We start from the raw sequence: 27,559 nt of genomic DNA on the forward strand, positions 1-27,559 counted from the left end.
AAAACATGCCTGGAATAATTTGCAGCATGGCATACGTTTCTAGGAGAAACAAAATGGCACTCTCTGCGATTCTTAAAGTGTAGTTCAAGGTACACACATTATACAACAGAAATTAATGCATTTCTGTTTTCCTGAGATAAAGTAATCACACGTTAGAGTCTTTTGTAACTCTCTTTGGAAATCTGAAGGTACTGTATCCTCGTAGCACTGTACTGAGGTTTTTGGTCTTCTTTAAATCAGAGTGCAGGCACACCAAACCAAGGTCTTTTGTGCCGTCATCTGGTTGATGGCACTTTTCAGTATATTATTTATTTCTAAACACGTAATAACTTGACAGAATTGGATCATACTTTTCTCTGCATAGTTTCTTGCAAAGTTTTTGGCTTACTGCTCTATGCAGTCAACGTGTATGTATTCTGAAAGTCTTAGCTTTCAAAGAGTCAAATGATGATTTCTGACAAATCCATTTGAACTTTCTTTTGACTGCAAAAATGCATCTAACAACAAGGAGCGAGTTCTCAATACAGTGGCTTTGATTTTTGTCATTTTATCACAGTGGTACAATTAACATACAACTTCAGAGAAAAAGCATCTTTTTATACAATTAATGAATTATGAAGCAATAGTAATGACTTCATTGTTAAAACAGTGACAGTTTCCAAATTTGTATTCTACCTTATGTTCTGGGGAAATAAATCCATTTTGCCGAAGTTTCTTCTGCATCCTTTACCCAAAAGGTATACATTTTAATGTAATAGCATGGTTTTGGGAAAAAAAAGGGGTATTTCAATAAATATAACTTTACTTTTAAAATCGTATCTCTGGAACAACTTGATCTTAAATCCTCAAATTTGTTTTAAATACTACAGGTTGAATCTCTCTAATCTAGCACCTTTGGAACCTGACTGGTACCGAACCAGAGAATTTGCCGAATCACAGGAGGTCAATATAATCTAACAGCATTATTCCACTGCTTACTGGCCTCTTAGAAGACATTTATGGGTAAATTAGAGCTAAAAACAGCAAAGAACACTGAGAGCAGGACTGATGGCTGTAAACAAACTTTATGGGACTTCGGGAAACTTGGTCACACCCATAAGTGAACATCCAGCTAACTAAAATCATGCCGGACCACAGATGTTGCAGGAGCAGAATGTGCCAGACTAGAGGTTCATCCTGTAGTTTTGAACGTAATCTTGTGGATATTCTGACTTTCAAAAACCTGTTGGACAAGTTATAAGTAATATGGATGGTTCCTACCGAGCTTATAAATTTCTGGAGACCAGTAGCTGTAGATTGTTAAAGATTACAAGGTTGGTCACTTGAACATTCTATGGAAGAAACAAGTATGATTTATGGGACATATGCCCATGTGCTATCTGTTGTCACTTTTAAAAGCTTCTTGACAGAAGTATCTTTTTCATTATACTTTAAGCCTGTGCTGGCAGAAGAATTTGTCTTGGGAGAGGAATAAACATGGGCTATTATGCTTAGAGTTATTGCTGGTTCTGGCAGCAAACAAGCTCAAGTTGTAAATCTCATGAGAAGTAGTGCTATGTTGTGCAGGAGTTACAAACTTAAATAGTAGAGCTGTCAGCTTGTAATGACTAGGACACAACTTACTTTAAGGGGAGGGAACTATAACATTTGGACTATGGACAGCCCTGTTCCAAAGTTCCAATATATCATGCTGGAAGAAATAACTACTAATATCCCCTCCTTCAAAGCCAAATATTAAATCCAGTGGTCTACCTCAGCTTTCCCATGCTAATCTCCACATGCTCCAAAATGGATTCATTTAAAAAAAAAAAAAAAAACCTAAATCATCTGGATGATGACAGCTAAGAAGGACAAAGAACATTTTTGAAGTAAACGGGAGGCTCTCGGCTGCTAGAGTAATGAGGGCCATGTAAAATATCTATATATGTGAAAATACCAAAAATAGTTAGTATATAAAGGAATGTAGTTAGTATGTGATGTATTTTGTTTGTTCTTATAGGCATGCCCCATTACTTTATATTTCTACAAAGTCTCGTGTAATTTAGAATCTTTGCAGCCGAGCTGGTTGAATTAAAACTTCCTGTGTCATTCTTTTCAGGACTCTCAATTCTAATAACTTTGGAAGTAAAGCTGACCTACTAAGCTTCTACCTTATAGAACTCACATACTTAGCAAGTAGTGCTGTGAAATGGACAGTGTGTCTTGTAATTCATACGTGATTGGCTATTGGATCATATAACAGTCACGATCTGCAGGGTTTTCTCTCTTTGGTTTTGGCGGTGATGCTTGCAAGTGCCATGAGGTCTGAAAAGCTTGAAAAGTTTCAGTAGAAACTAGAAATTCACAATATGGAAATATGTGTTCCATTGTAGACTTTGGGCTTTTCTGTAGATTTTTGGTATTTCCAATATTTTTTTCAAAATAAGATTTGTTTTAAAATGCAACTTTCTTATCCTGTTGGTAATGAAAAAAACCTTTTCAATGCAATCCAATGATGTCTTCCTGAGTATGCAAACAGACCAGAAATGTGAGCTACCCTTTATTGAAGTGGAATATTAATCCAGTTATGAAGCCAGAAAATTAAGTAGTGATGGGGATGAGATAATTGCAGTGTCATATGCACTGGAAATAATTTTAGCCAACCTCTCCTATTAATGGTTTCAAAATTAAGTATATTGCCTCATGAAACTATTGTAAAATTTGCATCTACAGTTCAAAAGATCAAAAGCAAAAAAAAAAAAAAAAAAAAAAAAGATGTTAGGTTCTATAAAATAAGAGATGGAGAAGAATAATGAAAATATAATGTGCATTGTTGTTTTGTCCTTGCCACTTCCTTTTTTGAGATAAGTGAAGGTAAGAGGGGAAGAAGAAAAAATCCAGAATGGCAATGAGATGGTTCATGATATGAGGATATAAATAGTTCTAATATTTTAAATCTCTCCTCATATTAAACTTTTTATATTAGACAAATTATAGCGCACAATATAAAGTGTATACAATTATTAGGTTGGTCAGGTGCTGTTACTGTCCTTTCTTGTAATACAAGTAAAAAAGAAGCATCCAATTAAAAGATGACAGACTTTAAAATGATGAAAGAATTTGTCATGTACTCTGTAATCTTGTTTGTGGAACTCTCAGCCACAAAGTGACATTGAGACAGTTTATGAACCAAGAAAGGATCAGACAGTTCTGTGAATAGAATTAATTACTAACTGCCTCCATAGAAGTTTCCCTCTGGCATGTTGTTCTCTGACTTCTGAAGATTGTGGTACTAACCACAGAGACAGAATACAACAGTAAATAGACCATTAGTTTGATCCAATGTGCAGTCCTAGAATACCATGAACTCTTGAAAAATAATGGTTTATTGTCAGGCAATGGTGCAAGATCCTTAAAAGAAGTGAATGTGTTAGGCTGAGCCATCTGAACCATGAGAGCTCTTATAATTCAGTTTAATTTAAACATCTGCTTTAGAATATTACCCGTTTTAAATGTATTCATTTATAGTGTGCCCTCTGAAATCTAGGTACATTCTGTTTATGAAGGCATTGTGGGGGCTTTGTTTCCTGAAACATTGTAGCGTAACTAATAATTTTATAAAACTTTTACTCTTTTAAAATACCCTGCTTAGTCTTCTCTCCTCTGACTTAGTCTGTTATTTCCACTAATGAAATCTGAAGTGTACTTTATATTTCAGATTTCAGATACTTTGATTTTTTTATTAAACCAATTAGAAAAACAAGTTGACTTATTTTTGTCTGACTGCAGGGATTGGTAAGAGCAACTGAATTCCATCCTCTTAATAAGAAAAGTACCAAAATTCCAAAGTACAGCGGAGGATTCTAAGAAACAAACATTTTAATTCAGTATTTCAAACTTTGACAATGCTCATGCTCTGGAAACCTTAATTTAAGTTGGCAAGTTCCCATATTCTCTCCCTTTCCCAATGTAATTAACCCAAAGCTCCCCACATTTGAAAGAAAAAGGCCACAACTTTAATTATATTAACAAGGATTGTGCTAAAACCATAAGGCGATGGCTCCCACCAATTTTTTGTGTAAGGAAATGAATTAATGAAATAACTCAACCCTTTCTGACCACCTTACACTAGCTTAAAAGAATCCACAACAAACTCTTTTAAATATATGCTTTAAAAATGGGTAAACTTTTCCATATTTTGGGAGTGTCTCATTAAGAGCATGTAGTTGTTTCATTGTGAACATGTTCTAAAATTTTTGGAGTAACTATCATTGATCTTGTTGGTATAAGCCTGCTGGAGGATATAATCTTGTCAAGAAAGACAGTCATCAATTAAGAATGGTATCCATTCAAGATGTGATGATCATTTTGTCATACATACATGTTACCTTACTTTTGCTACTTACAACAGTCAAATAGGTACGGCTGATATTTGATTAACTCTTTCTACTTCTAATTATTTAAACTATATCTACCGTCTACATCCTGAACAAAAGATATTGTTAGAGAGATTCTTGAAACTCCTTAGCATTTCTGCTGGACCCAGTCTTAATGACTACCAGCTGTCTGATCACACCATATACAGAATGTGCTGACGTGGCTTTCTGGATCTGGGGGGGAAAATGCAAAATCAAACACATACCATGTTTGAAATCAAAGCTCACTTAAAACAGTCTCACAGATACTAACACAGTGGATACAGTTATTTTGCTTCCTGACGCTTTCCAGAAATTTTCATTTCTTTTTTTGGAGGGATTAGGTGTAGCTAAGTCTGTACTAAAGAGTTCCAAGAAATACTCCTAAAACTTGACTACTCCTCACTTTGGTGCCAGTCCAGCAAACCACTTAAGCATATATCCTACTTTAAGTCAGTGAGAGAGCCTTTTAGCTTGAATACAGGAATTGTTAAGCACATGCTTAATGGGCTTGCTGGATTGGGGCCTTTGTTGTTTGAATAACATTTTTGAGTTGGTAAAGTGTTCTGGAAGATGTAGCCACCACGTTGATCCTAACTATTCCCCCAAAGTCCAATATATTCATGTTTAATAGGGCTTTCTTACAATTACTCTTGCAAATATTGTCCATATCCACTAACTAAAAGGACTGCATCAGAAATTAGGAATGTTTTCTTTTTGTTTATTTTTCTGTGCTTTTACTTAGCTTTCTTGATAGTTTGATTGAAAAACAGACACCCCTAGATTATAATACTTTTTTTGTCATGCCAGGACTGCCAATCTAGTAGTTTGTAATGCCTCTCCCAGCTATGTCATGTTTTCTCCTAAGTCTTATAGCCAAAACCCATCTCCCTGGGATTCAAGAAACACAACTAGTGTAAACTCTGGAGTAAATCTCTTTCTACTTAAAAAACCTGTCCCGAGTAAAGACTCTTGCTGTCTCATATGGTTAGAATCGTTGCTGATATAAATTGGCATATATCTGTTGAAGCTGAGGATTTGGCTCATATTGTTCATTATGTCCTTGTTTACAATTTGTGGTGGATCAATGCAGCAGCAATTGATCCACTGGTTGTCGATTTTTTGTGTCTGCTGCAGACAGGATAAATCAATCTCTGAGAGTGCTGCCATCAAGGTTAGAAGAGTAGCTGGCATTAACAGGAGAGCAGCCCCCACCTTACCACATGCAAGATGCTGTGGTGAGCATGTCGACTTCAGCTATGCTATTTGTGTAGCTAAAGTATATCGACGTGCAGGTATGCGCAGACAAGGCCTAAGAGTTTTAAGGGGATGAAGCACATAGTTGGGTGTCACTTCTATTATATCAAGTTGGGAGCAGCTATTTGTAGTTGGATAGGTTAGAATAGTCTACCTGCAATATGACCTACTATTTGTGATTCATTGTAATAATCATTATTATTAGATCATTTAGGCTATTGTGCTTTGTAAATAAAGCTCTTGCCATTGCTACCGATGTCAGTATAATTTTATGTTTGGAAAGAGAAAAAACGTGAGCCTATTCCTAGTAAGCCTATTTTTGGTTAAATAGATCCAGAACTAGAAACCATTTAATTGGAGTTAAAAAGAGGTCTTACCTAACTCCTTTGCTTGCAGTCTGAGAACTTACTCACTCTGTTTTTTTTTTTTAAGGGCTGGTGGACTGGGTCTCAATTTTGTGGGAGCCAATGTTGTTATATTGTTTGATCCAACATGGAATCCAGCAAATGATCTTCAAGCCATTGACAGGTAAAGTCTCAATACTAAAACTTTGATAGATATAGTACTCTTTTTGTTTTAATTTTGGAAATTGATTTTCTTATGCAAATTTGCCTAAACAATCAGATATTCTTAAACACGATCTTATCTTGGCTATGTCAGATTTAAATTTACAAATGCCTCTTAATAATTTGTTTAGCATTAAGTTACTTGGCTTATTGTTTAAAAAAGTGAGAATTTCACCAAATCTTTTAACTCTGAATTTTAATTTTATTTCCTACTTTTCAAATTGTGACATCACTGGAAGAAAGAGGCACAGGACAATGCTGAGAGTGCTTCATTTAAAAAAAAAAAAAAAGTGGACGTGTAGCCTGATAGTAGTTTTCCTGACTCTGGAATGATCACTGCTAGCCTGTTTACATTTTTTTATATTATCTACCTTTTATAGTAACCAATCCTACTCAATCCTTCTCTAAAGTGGTGTTGAGAAAAACAAAATTGCTGAAGAAAAATAGTTGTATTCTTATTTTCAAGCTTCTGAAATGTAGAAATGTCCCTTTTCAGCATTAAGTGTAATATCTGATATCTTGATGTGGTAACATGTGCAGGAATCTTAGAAGTGTTTTCCTCCTAGGCATTCTAAACTATAGGATAGCATTTCACATGCAGCTCATGAAAATACTTTTAGATAACTAAGTAAATACCCGAAGGAGCCTTTAAAATTTATAAAGCAACTGAATATTGATAAGTACAAATACATAATTTATTCAATCCTATTTTATATTGTAAATTTTAGCACCTCTCTGATTTTGTATTTTAACAATGTGGAGAGGATTTTCCTCTGTTTTCAGATACGTCCAGGAAGACCTCTCTTTCTCCCTTCCCACTGCTGTTAAGATCTTGCAGCAGTGTGGTATTATGAGAATAGGCTTTTACGGCATTATCTTTATGAAGTTCATATTTCTCTGATGTCTTGACATTCAGTAAATCTCTTCTGTGGTTTCTGAAAACTATCTGTTGCTAGGTGTAGATTTATGGAGAAAAGAAAAGAGGGCCCTAGAGAGAGAAAATGTGAGCTGGGTAAAAACTTATCTTCTAGGGAAGTTCTCTTTAAGCTTGTAATATTTCCTTTTTATTGGAATTAGGATTTTATTTATCTCCAAAGGAGCTCATATGTTGGCTAATAACCCAGTATTCTTCAAATCTCTGTCTTTGCAGAGCCTATAGGATTGGCCAGTGCAGAGATGTGAAAGTGTTCAGATTGATATCCTTGGGGACAGTGGAGGAGATGATGTACTTACGACAGGTTTACAAACAGGTAATATTCACACAGTGTCACGGTACACATTAGACAATTACTATTTTTGGCTGGCTGCCTGAAAGAGTGAGAGATGACATAACAAATATGACCATATCTTGGCTTTATGACGAGCAATGTTAATTTATGCACATGGCAAGGAAAAACTACCCCATTTATTTCAGTGGGCAAATTTAGGTCAGTGCTGGTACTTTAAATGCAGGTGGTGTTACCTATTACAGCACTTAAAACAGATGAGAAAGGAGAGTAAGTATCTCTTCTAAAGATCTGTGACATCCAGTATTGAATGTAATTTCTTAAAATGAAAAAGTAAGAGCAAGTTTTAAATTTCAGTGGGCCTGCACAAGAAAATACAATAACATTTAAAAACATGATTCGATTGAAGGTAGTCAAGATTCGTTTTCCCGAAGGGTGGGTCTTACTTTTCCAAAGTTTGGGGAGTGCTGGGCTAAATGGACTTAAGTGTTCATTCTCGGGGAGGGAGTAGGAGAAGTAGAGCTGAAGTGGGACAGTCCCCGTTGCCAGTATAACAACTTGGGACAATAATGGCTGCTTGATATCATCATACTTCAAAGGAGGCCCAATGACTTTCTCTTGCCTCCTATGGATTTTGAGGACCAGCAGGGTCGTGGGAATTCATAAGAAGGATTTTTCTTTCTCCTAGTTCATCTTGTCCTAGTCTTGTTTCAGGACAATTTGAGAACATCACGGGGCAGAGTAGGGGTTGTGTCTACTTTCTGAATAGAAGGCCTGAGAAATGAAATCACATGCGTGGATTGTGTCCATCCCTAGAACAGCAGCAGAAAGTCACTAGTTCCTCACTTCATTTTTCCCCCCACTGTTTACTTTTTCCTTAAGTGAAAATTTTCTGGTAAATGTACTGTGAATGAACTAGCAGAGTTCTGCTATATACCAGTAACCTAATTTTAAAAAGGAAATCACTGTATTTTTTTAAGCATCAATAATTAATTAGCATTTATTTAAGAACTAACATCTGTTGTTTTTTGTACTCTATTCTGGAAAGACTTGGCATGATGGGTTTTTCCCCTTCAAGTGTACACAATTTTCTGAAAACTTGTATTTTCCATGAATACTAGTATGTGTATACACTGTATTTTGCTCCTTTCACAATGTCACATGGTTTTATTGTATCTTGAGGTTTTCTTCTGACTAGTAGCAGTGATCAGTTTGAAAAATGAACAGATGGAAAGATCTGGAAGCTAAGGCCTTACAGTGAGGAACACTGTCAAATAGGTCAATTTTTAGATCTACCTCCAATGACAATTTTTTAAACATCAGTAAACGTGTTTTTAAAATATCATGTATTCCTATCTCCATTTCAGTAATTATCTGAAATGCTAATTAAATGCATGTTGGGAAGCCTTACTTAAAAGCATCATGAAGAAAACTACATTCTATTTTACGTACATCATTGGAGACTTTTAATAACAGCTTAGGCAAACACTTGTCAGGAATTCTTAAGATAATATTTAGTCCTGTCATGGGTGCAGGAGACTAGATTAGATGTCCTCACGAGGTTCCCTTTAGTCCGATGATTCTATGTACAAGAATTTTTAAGGTGACTTTACAGATATGTTAGTACAGCATAAGGCATTTTGTAAAGTTCTCGCAAAGGATTGTTTTAATTTTATCAGAAGTATTTAGGTCCAGACTTGCACAGGTCTGTGCATGGAATCGTGTATATACATATACATGTTACTACTGTATGCATGCAAAAAACCCTTATGTACTGGGGAAAGGTGAAGACTATTTGGACAGAGTGTAATCAGGCACTTATTCATGTAGCTCAGGGATGGCCAATAATTTTTGAAGTGGTTGTGGGTGGAAGGGGTGGGGACTCAGGAGAAGGGGGCAGAGCCATGGGTGGAAGGGAGGGGGTCTTTAAGTAGGAGAAGTTGAAAGGGTTTGCACCTCCCTTGCAGCTCCTAGGCAATGTGTTAGCGGGGCTGTGGGGGTTGTGAGCTCTTTCAACTGCTAGTATTTAAAGGGCTCATGCCTTAGCAGCTGTCCAGAAGGTGCAAGCCCTTTAAATAGGAGCAGGTGAAAAGGCTCGCACCTCTCAGGTCTCAGGCAATGCATTAGGGGTAGGGCTGAGAGCTGCTGCATGGTCTGGATGAAAGAGCTTGGTGGGCCGGATTCAGCCCGCTGACAGGCTCTTGCCCAGCCCTGATGAAGCTGGACTCATATGTGTGCATAAAGCTGTGTGCAAATAACTTTGAACAGCTGTCTTTTTACTACAAGAATTGTCAATTAAAACCTGCAAATCTAAAGCTCAGATTTTCATCCGTTCTTTGAAAATAAGCAGACACTAGTTGGCAAACTCCTTTGTATCTCTGAAGAGGTACACTGGTACCTAACTGAATTGCATGTGCAAACCTGATTTGTTTGCCCATGTGTATGCTTTTGCATGTGGATATGAATAACTTACAAATCTTATGTCTGCATTGATAGAAATGTGCAAAATTTTAACCTGATTATCCAGAACTTTACTTGAAAATTTGTCTAATTAGCCAAGTATATTTTACATAGAATTAATCTACAGAAAAAGATAATTGGAAATGCATAGTTGTTGTTTTAAATCTTGGTTTGAACTGCATTCCCCTTATTCACAGTTGAACACCAAATTATGCACACAGTTTTCCTAGTGTATTGTGAGATTTTCAGGAAGTGTTGATGAAAAGCGTAAAAACCTATTGTGACTGTTAATGAAAACATACAAACATGATAGCATCTGAACATGTGGCTTTCTCTGAAAGTATGCAAGTGCATCTTAGACTTATAAAGTGTCTACCCTGTATTTAGTCAGTGTTTTAATATATGTAATTGATTTTTTGAAAAATAGTCTAAATGTAATGCTTTGTGTTGAATTGTCTAAAGATCAAATATTGAGGACATTATGTTATTATTTTTATTAGTGGAACAGTTTGGGGGGGGGGGGGGGGGAGGAGGGCAGGTATAGCCCATGTGCAACAAACAGTGATTGAGACTATAAAAAGAGAACAAAAGTATAAAATTAATTAAACAATATAAATTAGTTAATCTGAAATCTGTGTTGCAACCTTAACTGTGATCATGCCTACTGCTGTGTTACTAGAAAAATAGTACATTCCACCTAGTTAAGTTAGGGCTCTATCTAGCTATAGTTTGCCTTTTTGACTGCTGATGTTCATATTTCAAAGAGATACTTTTCCTTTGAAAGCAACTGCGGAGTACTAGAAACAGCATTAAGTGTAACCCTCAAAGGCTACCGACTTTCTAAGGACAGAGCTACAGAAATTTTTATAGGTCTAGTAAAAGCCATCATTTTGGTGTTCTTCCTGCTGTTCATGTCAAAGGATGTCAGTTACATTTGTACTGAACACTTGATGTCATTTTAAGCACAGCTAGTCCTGTCTGATTTCAACAATGTTTAAATTTTATCTAATGTGCTATTTACTTAACTTTTTCTAGCACAGTTGTGGCCCTTATTAGTCATTTGTACATTCCACTTAATCCGAGGGGATCAAAATTTTAAGATTTCCAGCTTAACTTGGTGATTCAGTAACCATTTTCTTTTGTACTCTGTAATGTAAATGAGGAATAGCAATAATTTAAATATTTTTAAAAAGAATTATTTGTAAACAGCCATGATGCAGCCAAGTATTCATACTCAAGAGCTAGTTACCAAGTTTCCAGTGTTTGGCGTAGAATAATGAAAGAGGAGTCTTAAGAATTTTTGTTTTGTTTTTTTGCTTTCCTATTCAGTAAAACTAGTCAGATTAATATTATATACCAATGGCAACATCTGCCAGGTAAATAAAACAAAATATCTTTCCTTAGGGATTTCTGCCTCCTCTAATTAAAGCTGCATATATACTGTAAATGTCAGGAAATTCTGAGATTTAATTTGAGCAAACAATTCTGAAATTCCTTGCATTATTCTGTTTTAGCAACTTCACTGTGCAGTAGTTGGAAGTGAAAATGCCAAACGATATTTTGAGGCAGTACAAGGATCAAAGGAACATCAAGGAGAACTTTTTGGGATCCATAACCTCTTCAAGTTTCGGACACAGGGGTCCTGCCTTACAAAAGATATCCTAGAGGTATGAAGTTTTCCTTCTGACTTTTGGATACTAGCTTTACATACATTTTCCTCTTCATTCATATTTATGGTAAAATGTTTCAAGTGCCTTGCAAAACAGCATGGTGAAACTTGAAGCAACAAATGCCAACACTGTACCTTACTTATTCTATTTAGGGCTGTTAATTTCTCATTTTCAGGCACATCAAAATAATTCCTCTAAAATAAACAAATGTGGAAAATGTGTTCCTATTAAAATTTGCTAGAATTCAGTGACATTCCTTTCTGTTACTAATAAAAATACTACAACTTATTTTTGTAATACTTCCTCTTTATTCATCTTTATACAGATGCATTTAATTTCAGATACCATATTTGTAAATCAAATTTGAAATATCTGTTATGATGAAGAAAGTGTTCTGTTCTTACTAACCTTCTTTATAATAGGTATTTATTGAGGTGGATAGACTTTTTTCATATAATAGAATTACTGCATTTATGTGCCCTCAGCATAAATTAAAAAATATAGCTTTCAAAAAGGTGAGTAGAGCATTTCCATTCTAAAATCCCTGTGTTTTCGTTGTTCTCAAACAGTAAGTTGGGCCCGAGTCAGAGAGTATTGTAGAGTCAGGTAAAATATGCATGTCTTTATGCTTTATGTTCCTAGTATGTATGTATGTTTTATCAGATAAGGTTCCCTGATTTTTTTTTCTTTCTCATATTCAACACCTCCGACTCCTATAAATCACCCATTTTGGTTTGTGGAGTCTAAGGAGGAGGTTCAGAGGTAAGCTGGTATAAGTCACATTCTAGACTAAAAGATTAATGTAGCAAAAACAAGCAACCCCCTCTCCAAAATCTTTAATGTGAAGATATAAGATGACTGCATACGATAATGTAAGCCACTATGCGCTTTCACGCTGCTTATTATACCTGCATTGGCTTCTTGATGAGTAAGATATCCCAATTTAAAATGTTTTATACTTACATAAGGATAAAGGAGTCTAATTTTATAATATGGGATCCATTGCCTCTGTTGTAGGCCCATTTAAAACTGCAAAAGCCACGACCCCATCGCAATCGTTTTTAGTAATTTAACTTTGGAGATAAAGCTTCCTAGGCATAATCTCAGCCAAAGGTGAATGTTTCTGGAAAAAGTTTATAAATAACATCATCTTAGTCATATTTTAGGAAAGATTCTCTATTTTGTTAGGAAGGAAACTAAATGTTTCGCCCATGTGATCCCAGTTAACCAAGAACCATTTAACGTTCCATTTAGCTTAAGTTTTTCACCAGGATTTTACAAGCCTAGTATGTGCTTTGACTAGTCTTTGGTGATGACAATACTCTGTGTGTCTGAAAAAATAGTTTTAAAATTAGTAAACTTTAAATGTGTGTAGGATCCACTCAACATGTATAATGTATCAGGTTTCTTGCTCATTAGAGGCCTGATCCAACTGCCATTGAGTCTTTCCATCAACTGAAATGTGGCAGATTGTTTGGACCTTAAGTGTTGTTGGCCATTTTACTCCTGAACATGTGCGCTCCCAGATAAAAATAGAAAAATTAATTTGCCCTGTCTGCCCATCTTACCTTAAAGACCACACGTGCTGTTTTATTGCATTGGCAATTTTTATTATAAATCATGTCTGGCTTGCCTCTTTCCCCTCTTTTAGCGGGAAGGTCAAGTGGAAGCAGGCGTCATGACAGCAACTACATGGCTAAAGGTGGAGCCACCATCATGCAGGTTAGAAATGGTAAGTTATCTTTGTGCAGGCCCATCTATCATGGACTATGGGTGCTTTCTTTCCTTTTGTTCCAGCTAGTATGTTGAGCAAATCTTTGACGATAACGAGACAAAAAAAATGAAAAGATAGAGTATATAAGGGATAATACCTAAAAAAGAGAACATTGCTGCAGGATAATAGTCTTTTGCTGCCTCAGATTAGAATTCTCAAGGAGATAATGAGCATCAGGCAAAGTTGTGTTACTGTGCTAAGTCTGTGGTAATACCCTATCATAATCCCTCTATAGTATTTCTTAAATATCAGACTGCTTGCTCACTCTTTTGTGTATGTCTGTGGGTTTTTTATATATAAATGGATACTGTTAATGTAGAGCAGAGGTGGGTAAGATCTGGCCAAGATCCAGGCTGTGCTCACCTTTGAAACAAGGAGCAGCACCAATAAAAGTAGCTAGCTGCTCTGTGTTGCTGTCTGCACCGTGGAGAAAAGAGGGAGAGAGGCTTCAGCATTCCCTCCTCCCGCCCCGCCCCTCCTCCCCCCGCACAATCTCAGTTGCTATTGGACAGAAACCCACCAATGGAAGTTGAAAGATTTTGCTGGGCATGGGGGCAGTGCAGCATAATTTCTCAGCTCCCATTGACCAGTCTCTGACCAATAAGAGCTGAGATTTTTTGCTGGAGAAGGATGCTGGTGAAGCTTCTCTGTCCCTCCCCCCTTCCTGATGTGAATAGAGCCATATGCACAGCCAGCCAGTGGTCTGCGTCTGCTAGTCTGCCTAACAGTGCTGCTGTCTGGGAGCTAGTTAAGTAAGCACCTCCTCAGTGCCTGCCTCTGGTACCCTAACCCTCTTTTCCCCCAACTCCCTCTCAGACCTTTCACCCCTCCTAAACCCTTCCCCAGCCCAGAATATTTCTCCTGCACCCGTACCCCCTCCTAGATGCTGCACCCCAGTGTCTTGCCCCAGGTCATAACCATTGTTCCCTCTAAGGTGCACGCTTGCGTGGCTGCATACAAAAAATTCGAAGCCCGTCCACCTCCTTCTCAGAGTCGCGCAGCAGCACTCACCTTCCTGCTGGATCTGGAAGGTGAGTGGTGTTGGCTGCTCCCACGGCCGGGGCTGCATGGAGGGCTGGGACAAGCCCGAGGCCATGTTGGGGGGGCTGTTGCTTCGGCGGCTGCTCTGGTGGCTGGGGCTGTGTTGGGAGTTGGATGTGCTAGCTGCCACTGAGACCACATGGCAGGCAAGTGGCTGCCACTGAGGTTTGCGGCCACGTGGTGGGAGGGTTGCTGCCGCCTGGGTTTGCACCTGCGTGGTGGGTGGGAGGGTTGCTGCCACCAGGGGTTGGGGCAGCAGGCGGCAAGAGAGTTAGTGCTGCTGAGAGTTGGGGCAGCGGCTGTGTAGCAGGTGGTGGCTACTCTGGGGCTAGGGCTGTGTGGCTCAGACACGGGGGGAGGGGGAAGGGTATGGAAAAGACAGAATCAGATCAAGTAAGGGCAAAATCAGCATTTATTCAATCTTGAATGGGATTGATTATGTTCTCACAGCTGTAATCAGTAATAGTGATAAAATAGGTATATGAATAAATGTTGGCACTTCTTTAAAAAAGCAGAACAGATGAACACAAAATAACATTTTGGGAGCTGTTTTTACTACTCTAGTTTTGGAGCTTACTCTGTAAATTTATATTCTGATGCATTAGAAATGGAATCATTCTGTTTTGAACTGTCCTTGAAGACTAAAATGTAGGGTTTTTACAGCTGTTGGTGGTATGCCTCATGTACTTGATATTAGACTTCATTCGTCCTTACTTGTACTGAAAAAAAAAAGAATCTTTAAAAATGGAAGGAAAAAGATATTTGCTGTAGTAATCATAAGTAGTGGAATATGGAAAATCTAAATATTCTTCAGTATTGTGCAAAGCCAAGCCATAGTCCATCTAAAATACACATGTCTGTATTACTCTTAGTTTTAAAAAGAATATCGGAGTGAGGGTAAAGATTGTTTGATTTTGAACCAGAAACCTAGTTGTGCTTCTAATAGTAACAATAACAGCACAGGTGAGAGGAATGCTGTGCAACTCTTCCTTTGTATTCTTCCTTGAAACATTAATTAATCTGAAATTATTACTTGCTTAGGGCTCTCTCTGAAACTATTGACAGTGACATTTTTATCACTAAATGCAACTAAAACTGCATTATTTACCAGCTTTCAATAAGCTTCATTACAAACATTATTTACCAGCTTTCAGTAAACTTCTGGTGCTTTTCCCATAAATTACATGAGTGTTATTAATAGTACCCATTTCTGGTTACTCTTCTCAGTACAGTCCAGAAGAAATGTTGCACTTTCCTCTATAGCTATAGTAAATAAAGAAATCCTGTATTACATTAGTGTAACTTTGAAACTGCATGTTCCTTTGGAAGACCCAATGAGGGTATGTCTACACTACCCCCCTAGTTCGAACTAGGGGGGGTAATGTAGTCATACGGAGTTGCAAATGAAGCCCAGGATTTGAATTTCCCGGGCTTCATTTGCATAAAGCCGGCCGGCGCCATTTTTAAATGCCGGCTAGTTTGGACCCCGTGCCACGCGGCTACACGCGGCATGGACTAGCTAGTTCGGATTAGGCTTCCTAATCCGAATTAGCTGTACTCCTCGTGGAACGAGGGTATGTCTAGACTACATGCCTCTGTCGCCAGAGGCATGTAGATTAGGCTACCAGACATAGGAAAATGAAGCGGCGATTTAAATAATCGCCGCTTCATTTAAATTTACATGGCTGCCGCGCTGAGCCGACAAACAGCTGATCAGCTGTTTGTCGGCTCAGCGCAATAGTCTGGACGCGCGGGTGGCGACATCAAAGGTATTTGTCAACCACCCAGGTATACCTCATCCCAGGAGGCACCCAGGTATACCTCATCCCAGGAGGTAAACCTCATCCCAGGAACCACCCAGGTATACCTCATCCCTGATCAGCTGTTTGTCGGCTCAGCGCGGCAGCCATGTAAATTTAAATGAAGCGGCGATTATTTAAATCGCCGCTTTATTTTCCTATGTCTGGTAGCCTAATCTACATGCCTCTGGCGACAGAGGCATGTAGTCTAGACGTACCCTCTGACTTCATATTAAATAAACATTTAAACTCACGCACCTTGTTAATTATCCCTTGTTTTAATAGTCTCTCTTCCATAACATTAAACGTGCGTGCGCGTGTGTTTGTCTATATTTAGACACACAGACACATTATATCTTAAAAATATTTCTGAAAGTTTGTTTGTTTGTCTGTCCCAAAAGATCTCCAAAATGGTAAGAGCTAGAAACACCAAATTTTGTACTAATACTACTGATCTCCTAACTTTCCCCCGGTATCTCCAAAGCCCCAATTGTGACCACTGATAATGAGCTTTTAGTAGCGTCTGAACATAGAAACACAACATTTTGCATGGATACTACTGATTTCCTAACTTAGATAACTGGATTGGTTATCTCAAAATCTGTTCCCCCACAGCCCTGATTGGGCCCCCAGAGCCCCACTTGGGCCACTAATTAGCTTTTAGTAGCGCCTGATCATAGGCATTTGCTGGACTCTTCTGTTAAGCGTGTCACATAAACTGCAACTATGAGATCCTTTCCCTATGATAAAAGGAAAAGTATTTCCAATAAAATATGTTCTGTTAATGTAATTTATGTAGTTCATTCACCACCCCTTTTGTTATCAAGAAATGAGTTACATGTAAATACGTTTTGTAAGCACATCACTAACTATGTTAATTTCTTACAGTAATATATGAGAAAAGAATTTCCAATAAAATATGATAGGTTAATGTCATTGACGTAGTTCATTCATCATACCTTTTACTATATTTTCCCTGGGCGACGCTGTGTGGGTGTGAGAGAGAGAGAATAAATTGGGTGCCACATCCAAACAAGTGCACATGACTTCAATATTGGTAAGCAAGACACAACTCGCTCCGCTCATGGATGGAAAATCTTAGCCGGAAGACTGGTCACAATCAAACCCTATGTACTCTCGTCCCTCCCTGCCCCAGATCACAACTACCCCCCTAAGATCTTCCACATCCTCCTACACCCTTCCCTCAGGACAGAATCCTCTCCTGCACTATATCCCCTACCAGACCCTGCACTCATAGACTCATAGACTTTAAGGTCAGAAGGGACCATTATGATCATCTAGTCTGACCCCCTGCACAATGCAGGCCACAGAATCTCACCCACCCACTCCTGTAATAATCCTCTCACCTATATATCAGATATCGAAGTCCTCAAATGATGGTTTAAAGACCCCAAGATGCAGAGAATCTTCCAGCAAGTGATCCGTGCCCCGTGCTACAGAGGAAGGCAAAAAACCTCCAGGGCCTCAGCCAATCTACCCTGGAGGAAAATTCCTTCCCAACCCCAAATATGGCAATCAGCTGAACCCTGAGCATGTGGGCAAGACTCACCAGACACCCAGGGAAAAGTTCTCTATAGTAACTCCTATCATCCCACAATTGGCCTATTTACCACCAATAGTGAAAGGTAAATTAGTTGCCAAGATCATGCTATCCCATCAAACCATCCCCTTCCTAAACCCATCTAGCTTAATCTTGAAGCCAGATAGGTAACTCCAATCCTCTGCCCCAGATCATTCCCCCTTTCTTCACCCAAACTGCCTCTCAGACCTCAAACCTTTTCCTGCACCCCAGTCCCTACCCCCAGCTCCCATCTTCATCTAGCCTCTGTCCCAGATCCCACAGTCCCTCCAAAGAAAAGTGCAGCCTTTGACCACTTACCAAAATCCTACCATGACCTCCCCCATCAAAAATTATTTCCTTGCCCTGATATAGAGTGACAGTTGCTCACTGAGCTGTTGTTGAATAGGTATTTTCAACAACTGATTTGTGGAACCAGAACCTCAATTGATGTAAGCCAACATTGTTGTGCTGCCTGGTTAGGCTGCATCAGGCCTCATTATCAAGACTGGGTTTCATGGAATGAGGCAAGGCTGGGGCTGGGACAGGAGCAGGGCTGGAACAGGCTATCACAGCTGTGGGCAAATGCTTTGAGTAGCCCCTGAATTGCTGCTGATGGGCTTAAGAGAGGATCTACTGACTTTTCCTACCAGTTGTGCGATTTGGTCAATTAGGCACCTAACTATTAACTCTAGTTAGTATTCTGTAAGGTTGGTGCCTGGTATAGTGGTCAGATACCCTGTGCAAGAGGTTTTGGCTGTTTGATCAATATAATTGCAGATCCAGTAACAGGCCACCTTAATAACTTGTTCCCTACTGTCTCTTTGAAAACTGCTTTCGAGCCCCTATGTAGCAACATGCAGTGGTTCATTAGTTCAGCTCTACTGTCTCTTGCCTGGTACTGCTTCCTGTGGAGTCGTACATAGGCCTTCCGCACTTGGATGAATTTTGCTCTTTATAAATAAGATAACTTTTGTTTTAACTTAATACTTTTTCAACTTTGCCAGTAAACATGCAAATACATATTACTGTTCAATATAATTAGCACCATTTTAGAGTGATACTCGATTTTAAATTGCAACAAAACAAACCATTTGTATCTAATTTTAATCCTTTGAATTCCAGATTTTTGTGTCTGTCTGTAAAGGGTTATTTTTGTTTGGTATTTGTGGTGAGCAGTTAGTTAGTTAGCTTTTCAACCTGAAACTTGAAAGAAGCACCAAAAAGAGTTCAAACCTCAAATGTAACAGTATGTTGGCTAGACAAATGCAGGTTGTTCTTGAATAAGCAAACAATGAATGACGTGTTGCTGTCATTTAACAGTTTACTGATATTGTTTTTTTTCCTCATAATACACATGCTGTTATTTGATTAAATATTGTATTGCCTACCAAAACTATGTATTGAACATGTACTATTTTCATATAGCTTGGGTTTTATAATTTTAATTAAAAACCCATTTTTATTCTTTATTAGAGAGTCTGTTAGATATTTTTCAAAATCTGTGTTAAATTGCTTTTTTTTTTTGCTTTTTGTAATGCTAACTTCCGTGATAGTGATTTTCAAAGTGGTTTTTTTTTTTTTTCCCCAAGCGTGCAGAGCCAGGTTGTGAAGAAGATGAATCTCCTTTCAAATCTAGGGAACAATTGGAGCAAGAGGAAGTTGATTTTTACAATGACCTTAGTGGTGATGAACTTGTGGGAAGCTCTAGAACAAAAAGAAACAAATTTCACAAAGCAAATGACAAGATAGTTTCACAGAGACAGCTTACCTTAATGCAGTGTGGTCTTCTTAAACTGTTAGAAAGAGAAACTAAAGCTATTGAGGTCACTGTTAATAATGGTGCATCTGACCATGAAAGCTCTAATGCCCTGTCTGTGGGCCAAAGATCAAATGTAGATATAAAGTGCATTAGTCTTCAAAAAAGTAGAAGCCATAATAGTATTTTGAGGCATCGGAGAACTACTGTGTCACCAAGTAAATCTGAAAAACAAGCTAAACTTTGTGTGGTTGTAGACCCAGATTGGTCTGTTTCATCTGACTCAGAGGAAGAAAAGGACATAGAAAATAAAAATAAAGATCCGTGCATTTCAAAAGAAATTGGTGTAGTCATGGAGACTGAAGGCAGCTCAGAAGAAAATGATGTCATCTTTCCTTCGCAAGTTTCAGTTCACCAAGAAACTGTTCCTGCTAAAAATGTTCAAAACGTTAGGACTGTATCAGAAAAATCAGAAGGGTCTGATATGGATAAAAGCACTAACTGTATAACTAAGGGAGATTCTTTGGCCTGTAAACATTCTCTGTCCCATAATACTAGGTCTGTGTTCACCAAAACAGTGTCTTGGAAAAATATCCAAAAGACCACAACATATGTGAAAGGCGCTAGTGACATAAGTGATGAGTCTGATGATCTTGAAATGCCCCAATGGTCCAAATCAAGAAACCAGAAAGCCTTCACTGCTCTTAAGTTGAAACAAAAATGTGATCGAAATAAGGAGCTCTGTAACTCTTCCAAATCTATGCTTCAGGCAAACAGGCCAAACAATAGGGAAAAGGAAACTGATTCACAGAATATAGATGAATTTTCATCCTCTGAAGACAATTTATCTGTCAAGAAAATTCACTTAAATAAGCAAAGCCATAGGCACAGAAATCAGAGATGCAGAATTCAGTTTAGCCCCAAATCACCCCACCGTATTAGAGGTGCCTCAGTTACAATGTCGACACCCAGTCACACTCATATTCACAAGATCTCTACAAGCAAGAGAGTATATGTCAATGAAGAGGAAAATGTGGGCTCAATGGACAAATATTTAGGTGATTGTAGAATTTATTCTGAACTTTTATTTAATACAATTTAGTATGGAGACATTTAATATGGAGACATTATTTCCAGGTATATTAGTTTTAAAGGTGTCACTGTCCTTCTTTATATATGATTTATTAAGAATTCTTTAATATTCTTCCCTTTTCATAGGCGTTGTTGATTTCACTGTTTATTTTAATCCTCATGTCTCTTCTGATCGGGTGGTCAACTTTGCAATACAGTGAATTAATAGCAACATGATATTAACAATTTCGGATTAATGGCAACATTTTGCTGACAACCAATTCTGTGCCAATGACTTTAAAGAAAATGCAGAGAGATGCCTTCCCCCACTGCATCCCTGGTTAATGTGGGACCCCTACTAGAGTTCTGGCATTGCAAGCTGAGGGGAAACTGGGTAGGGTAGAGTTGAGTGGGAACTGCAACCTGGCTGCCAAGACTTTTCACAGGCTTTGGGGCATGCTGAGGACCCACTGAGCAGCAGGATACCTCTTCTCCACCCTGCAGGCCCCCCCTCCCAACCCACAAGGAGAGGTACTGTGCAGCTCTGTCAGCTCCCAGCACGCCGTTCTCCTGATGCTGCCCTACTCACTGTTTCATCTCCCCTCTGAAAGCTCCAGCATCCGAGCTGCAGCCACCCTATCTGTTGCTGCCTAGCCTCGGGCAGGTTTGTGGGGTACAGCCAGAGAAGGGTCACACCAGCACTTCCTTTTCTGTCAGTAGCACCACAAACTTACCCTTCTGCTGCTTGGCAACTACCAGATAATGACAATTTTTTGTTGGCAATCCAGGCCTTCCTAATAAGCAGAATCTACTGCATACATATTTCTATTTTGCTAAACATTTGCAGTCTTTTCAAAAGGGTGCATTAATTTATATTAAAAGTACATTTTCTAACTTGGGAATGAATAAATCAGTTCTCACCATAATATTGCCTTTTTTTTCTGTTATCAATAACTGGTAAGTTTATTTCTGAATATTATTTGAAATCTGTATTGTAGTATTGGTAGTTCTTATACTATGGAGAAGTTGGAGCAATTAGTCCTTAACTTTTTAGAATTATTATTGCATATATCTTTTAAAATCTTTGGGTACCTTGGAGCAAAATTTGACACTTCTTCATATGAAAAAGGAATTTACTAAAATGGTTGTAGCATTTAAATGGATATTAGCGCAACTGATGGATTCAAGACAAAGCCCTCATTTTTTTAAAGGTATTTAGGCTTCTAGTGCCTAAATCCCTTTGGAAAATGAGACTTAAGCTCCTAAAGCATTTAATCATTACTGTGTTGAGTTCTGCAATTCCTAAATACCCTTAAAATGTAGGCTTAAGTGACAGCCTAACAAAATTTAGGATTTCCATATTAACTATTCAACTTATCTCTTTTAATTACATATCTATAATAGAACTGATATATCCATGCAGTTGGCATGACCAAATGTGTTTATGCCTTTCTTTTCATGTATTAGATGGTGTTCAAGAAGTGGCTTATGTTCATTCAAATCAGAATGTGGTTGGATCAAGCAAGGCTGAGAATCACATGAGTAGCTGGGCAGTGCGAGATGTGTTTGAGTTGAAGCAGTTTTCCCAGCTCCCTGCTAATATAGCAGTCTACAATGCCAAGGTAGAGGATTATTTGGGAAATGATTTGTTCTACTTGTGGCCTCTTATTCTCTTCTTTCTTCATACTTGGTTTTCTGTTAATGGCCACCATGAATGATCAAAGCCACTGATGCCAGGAGGAGGAGGAGTTTCAAGTGGGGGCTTAATCAAATAAAATACTTTGGCTGTTTTATGTATTGGTCAACCTTTAAAGAGTTGGGAACTGAGCAGAAGAGCACCCTCTGCTGGATTCAGTAAGGTTTCAGAAAGTTCTTTTTATATAACAATGTCTACTGTGATGAATTCAACTTTGTGGGTCAGTGTAGTTTTCGTTAACGTAAGTCTAAAATTATAAACTTTATGGGGCATTTCTATCGTGCTTAATTTGTAGTGGTGAGGAGGTTTTTATGTTTTTTTACGTTTCATGTTAAATTACATTTGGAATAGAGATAAGCTTGGGTCTAAACTTGGAAAGAGCTTCAAGTTTTTATTTCAGACCTACTGCTTATTGGTTTTAATCTGCATTCCTGAATGCTAGGAGCATTCTGATTTCAGACATTTAAGTGGGAATGTTCACATCCAGGTTTTTGGTTTGCAGATATATGTTTAAATTGGGCTTAGGTGGACACCATCAATTTATCTATTTGTAAACATTAATCTGACCATTCCCCAGTTATTTTATTCTGTATTACAAACATTTGTAGTTTAGCTGATCCCAAACATGAACCACAAATGTTTAGCCCAAAAGAAATGCTTTGGGGTACATTCAATTTAGCCTTCACAGATGTGTTTAACTACCATGAATAAACAAACAGTCATTTAACTCAAGGTAAAAACTCTAGTCTGGATTTATACATATTAAGTCATTCTCCTGCATTTCCTCATAAGCAAGCAGGTGTGCTTCCAGCATTACTGAATTTCTTTAATTGTTCTATGAACAAGCGGGAAGGACTGAAGCAATATAATGGTGGGAAGATCAAACTCAGCCAACTAGCAATAACTGATAGCTTTTCAGCAGTAAAAGTATTTGCATTTGAATCTCTGTTAAATAGAGCATTAGGTAAAAATACTAAAGAATGCCACTGAAAGATCCCAGCTCTGAATACAGTCAGGTCTGACAATATTACCAGAATTCAGGAAAACTGAAACAAACATTTGAGGTGAGTATTGAGGCTTAATGACTCAGCTGTATCTCTGATACTAGGCTAAGGGGGTTCAGGCTTTTCTGTTGTTGATATATGTTTCTCATTACACCCGAGTTTGGAATTTTCATGCCCCCCAGGTGTTTCAAAATTTCTCTCTGATTAGCTTGTGATGCATTTTAAGGGTATCTGGTTTCTTAAATTAGAGGCAACAGTAACATCAATTAATATGAAAAGATCTAAATAGGAAGGAAAAGCTGCCCATTGACTTCATTTCCTGTTTTTAATCGGACATAAAAGCAGTAATTTAGTAGTAATAGCGAGAGGTCTGTCTCTTCTAAAATGTAAAGTTCTGAGTTTCACATGCTCTTCTTAGAGCTGATCCCTTGAAGAAAACTTTGAAAATGGTCCACTTTTTAGAACCAACTCTACTGCTGCTTTTTTTGTTTACCTTTCCCTGATCTTTTATTTTTATTACAAAGGACATTGCATAAAAATTGTCTGGTGGTCCTCTTTTTGCTATTTTTTTTACTTAGTTTAGGACTTTAAAATGTTTATAGTCATGTACCATGGTAATGACTGTAAAGAAAATTATATGAGGAATCAAATGAGGAATACTCAAGAAAAAACCCAAACAAATTAGTGTTCTTTAAAAAAAGTTGACATACGATCAGGCAAACAACATTCTTAATGAAAAAATCTCGTGGAGTCTTGGGGAGATACAAGTATAATCCTGGAAGAATTTCATCCTAATTTTATTCTGATAAGTCTCAAAACAAGTTTAGAAGATTTTAACAGAATAAATTGAATGTCTTCATGAAATATTTGACTCTGCTCTTCAGAAACACTGCCTTGTCATCTTTTTACCAACAGTTTCCATGAGAGTTAATGTTCTCTTTGATTTCTGTATTCACCTGCTTAATTTGATACTTTAATATAAGGATTTTTTGTGAAATTCTCTTTTGCTATCTCCTGTAGTCTGACCTGTCAACTGATGTCTCGTCTCATGTACAACATAGCATAAAAACATCTTCAGAGTGTTACATTTTATCTATGGCCTTTTACATATCTGCTCTGAGTTTGTCTCCCCAGCCCGGCCCACCCCACCCTGATTCCCCCATCCAGTGCTGCTTCCGGTGGCTGGCTCTCCTCTTCTCCTCCTCCCACCCCTAGCTAGGACCGGGAGCCAGAACATCCGGCTGCAGACTCCGATCAGGCCAGCCAAAGGCTTGGGGGACCCAGCGCCACATGGGCACTCTGGGAGCATAGAACACCCCGGCAACCATGCTGAGGCCTGGTAGTTTTTTTTCTGCGGCCCGGTATTGAGCCGTGGCCCATAGTTTGGGAAACGCTGCTCTAGCAATTGATCTCCCAGGGTTCAATTTAGCAGGTCTACCATGGACCTGCTAAATTAAACACTGATGTTGCCACCGTTGACCCCAGTACTCCACATGGTCATGAGAAGTCAGGGGAGATGACGGGAAAGTTTCTCCTGTCAACCTCCTGCAGTGGAATGCAATTGGGTTGCAATTCTTGTAGCTGAAGTTACAGATCTTAAATTGAATTTCTGGTGTAGTGTAGACCTGGTCTAAGACACATAAAGAAAATGATCAACTGAACTGACTTGAATTTTATAGCAAGAAATAAAATACATAGGAAAAGCCAGGCTTGATTGGAGATACTACTTTATTTCTGTCCCTCTTCTGAAAACTAGACTGAAGATGGAGAAACAGATACGGTATGAGTCTAGATAATATGCTGTAAGAATATTTACGCCTTGCCTGGGAGATGCGAGCCCTGTCAGCCGCTTCTATTTAAAGGGCTTGTGCCTTCCCCGCGGCTGCTAATGCATTGTCTGGCAGCCAAGGGGAAGGCACGAGCCCTTTAAATATAAGCCTCCCCGGCAGCTCGCAAGCAACACGTTAGTGGCAGAGCCGAGAGCTGCGAGCCCTTTCAACTGCTTCTATTTGTGCCTGCTAGTGGGCTGTCAGGCAACATGTTAGCAGCTGTCTGGCAGGCGGAAGCCCTTTAAAAAGAAGCAGTTGAAAGGGCTCGTGCCCGCAGGCGGCTCCCAGGCAACGCATTAGGTGAGCCAAGAGCTACAAGCCATTTCAACTGCTTCTGTTTAAAGGTAGGGTTGCCAGATGGTTTAACCAAAAATACCGAACATCCGCCTCTCGCCTGTCCCCCTCTCCCCCACAAAAAAAAACTGGAAAAAAAATTCTGTTGGGGGGAAGGGGAGACCAATGTTGTTCAGCAAAAAAAAAAAGGAGGGGGGGACCTCCAACAGCAGTTAAGAAAATTAAAAAAAAAAAAAAAGCATAGCCCCTTTAAGAAGAGGCTTTTTGCCAGCGGCCATCTTGTTTCTCTGCTCCAGCCACAGGACAGCTCCCCTACCAAACCAGGTGAGCGGGGCGTGGAGGAGTCTGGGGGCTGGGCCCAGTTGCTGAGTGTGTGTAGGGTTGCCAGGTGTCCAGTATTTTCGCCTCCTGAAAGGGGGGGAAAAGTCAGGGGAGGCATGAGTCCTTTCACTTGTTTCTATTTAAAGCCCCTGCCTCTTCCAGGGCAGCCTGCGACCACTTTGAAAATTTCTGAAGTGGTCCCCTTTCAAAAATCATTGCCCACCCCTGGATCACACAGTAGATTTTTAAATATTCTGTTAATCAGTTTTTACCATCCCTCACAAGTCTGAGATGAGATTGGGAGAAATATACATAATTTTACACTAGTTCTAGGGGCCTGTCAGGATAGGAAAGGGAACTTAGTAAAAGCACATATTGAAGAGCGGTGAGACTACTCTAGCACCATCTGAAAATATCTTCCAGTAATCTGTTGCAGCAGTACTAGACTTCAGAAACAAACAAGACTGGACCAGAAATCTACAGCTATATATGGAGTCTCTGTGGTGTTACCAACATATCAAACCTATTTTTCTGTTACTTACGACTCTTCTATATCAAGAAAACAATTATAAGTAAACTATCTAAATACTAGGGATGTAAACAGCTAACTGCTTACCCAGTAAGCATCACTCTTAACAGGTGGAGGTGCCAGTCTGTTGAATCCATGCTTGCGTGAGATGGGAGGAGTCAGCCACAGGTGGGGCAGGAGAGGTGGGGGGAGCAACCAGCATACATCAGCTCATGGGCTGGGAGTCAGCAGCCTCACACAGGGCTGGCAGCGGGAGTCAGAGAGGATTGCTGCTTCTAACACCATGCAAGACTGCTGATTCCCAGCCTGTGAGCCCGTGTGGGCTGGAAGCCGGCAGCCCTCTTCCTCCCGCAAGGCGTGGGCTGGGAGCTGGCATCCCAGCCACAGAGTCAGAAGCAAGCAGGCTAGAAGAGGCCCTGCCCGTGGTACGGGGGCTGCTCCAGCCCAGCTGTGGCATTTACTTAAGAAAGGTTGGCAATTAAAATGTGTCCCTCCTGTATAACAGATGTGTTTGAGTTGAAGCAGTTTTCCCAGCTCCCTGCTAATAATCAGCATTGTATCTATTAATAGCAAACCAGAATGTCAAAAGAAGGACGCACATCTCAAAGAAAAAATGCTTAAGGACAGAGCAGAGGTCCCTTCTCATGGGCAAACTAGATTTTAACTCTACCTGTAGATACAACTCACGTGGAACTTACTCAGGCATTAATAACTCCAAATTAGTAAAGAGCATGTTTCATGCTGGAGATCAAAAGTTCAGGTTGATGTTCTAATATGAGCTAGTGATGTCAATCTCAGCCTGTTCAACTTAAAAATTTAACTATTTGAAGGATGCAGTTGAAGGAAAAGGTATTACTCTGATAGTCACTTCAACAATCTTTCCCTCTAGAGACCTTCCACCACGCTAGCTTACTTGAAGAAATAAAACTTCCCCTTATTAGAATGAAGCCTGGGTGTCCTGAAGATCCGGGTGTGATGTGGTTGGGATGTGCTGTAAGTTGCTGTTCAGGAGACTGTGATTAAATATCCTGAAATATCAGTGTGTGGCTATAGCCACACTGGACAAACAAACCATTTCATGTCCCATGCATACTGATAACTGAACTTTATGTCTGAAACTCAATATAATAGGTTCTCTAGTTGTCTTCCACATCTGCCAGGTTGTCTCTTTTGGTCTTATTATCAAGCAGTAGAATCTGATGCTCTGACAATAGAAAACTTTACTCCTTACATCTTTCAATAAGATAATTTTATGTTAAACTCCTCCACAGATCTCAAGAGCTTGCTATG

General features: G+C 38.9%; 1 protein-coding gene across 7 annotated transcripts in view; it reads left to right on the top strand.

Annotated features, from left to right (window-relative positions):
- The window catches only part of ERCC6L2 (ERCC excision repair 6 like 2), a 126,016-nt gene that overhangs the window by 67,222 nt on the left and 31,235 nt on the right, over positions 1 to 27,559 (top strand). For all 7 annotated transcript variants that reach the window (XM_075931826.1, XM_075931828.1, XM_075931829.1 and 4 more), the window contains 6 exons: positions 6,084 to 6,179; positions 7,368 to 7,467; positions 11,418 to 11,570; positions 13,225 to 13,305; positions 19,359 to 20,583; positions 22,064 to 22,218. In XM_075931826.1, coding sequence (XP_075787941.1) covers positions 6,084 to 6,179; positions 7,368 to 7,467; positions 11,418 to 11,570; positions 13,225 to 13,305; positions 19,359 to 20,583; positions 22,064 to 22,218 — 1,810 coding nt within the window. The remainder of the gene's footprint in view (positions 1 to 6,083; positions 6,180 to 7,367; positions 7,468 to 11,417; positions 11,571 to 13,224; positions 13,306 to 19,358; positions 20,584 to 22,063; positions 22,219 to 27,559) is intronic.

The sequence above is a fragment of the Pelodiscus sinensis genome, chromosome 6 (assembly GCF_049634645.1).
Source record: "Pelodiscus sinensis isolate JC-2024 chromosome 6, ASM4963464v1, whole genome shotgun sequence".
Lineage (NCBI taxonomy): Eukaryota > Metazoa > Chordata > Testudines > Trionychidae > Pelodiscus > Pelodiscus sinensis.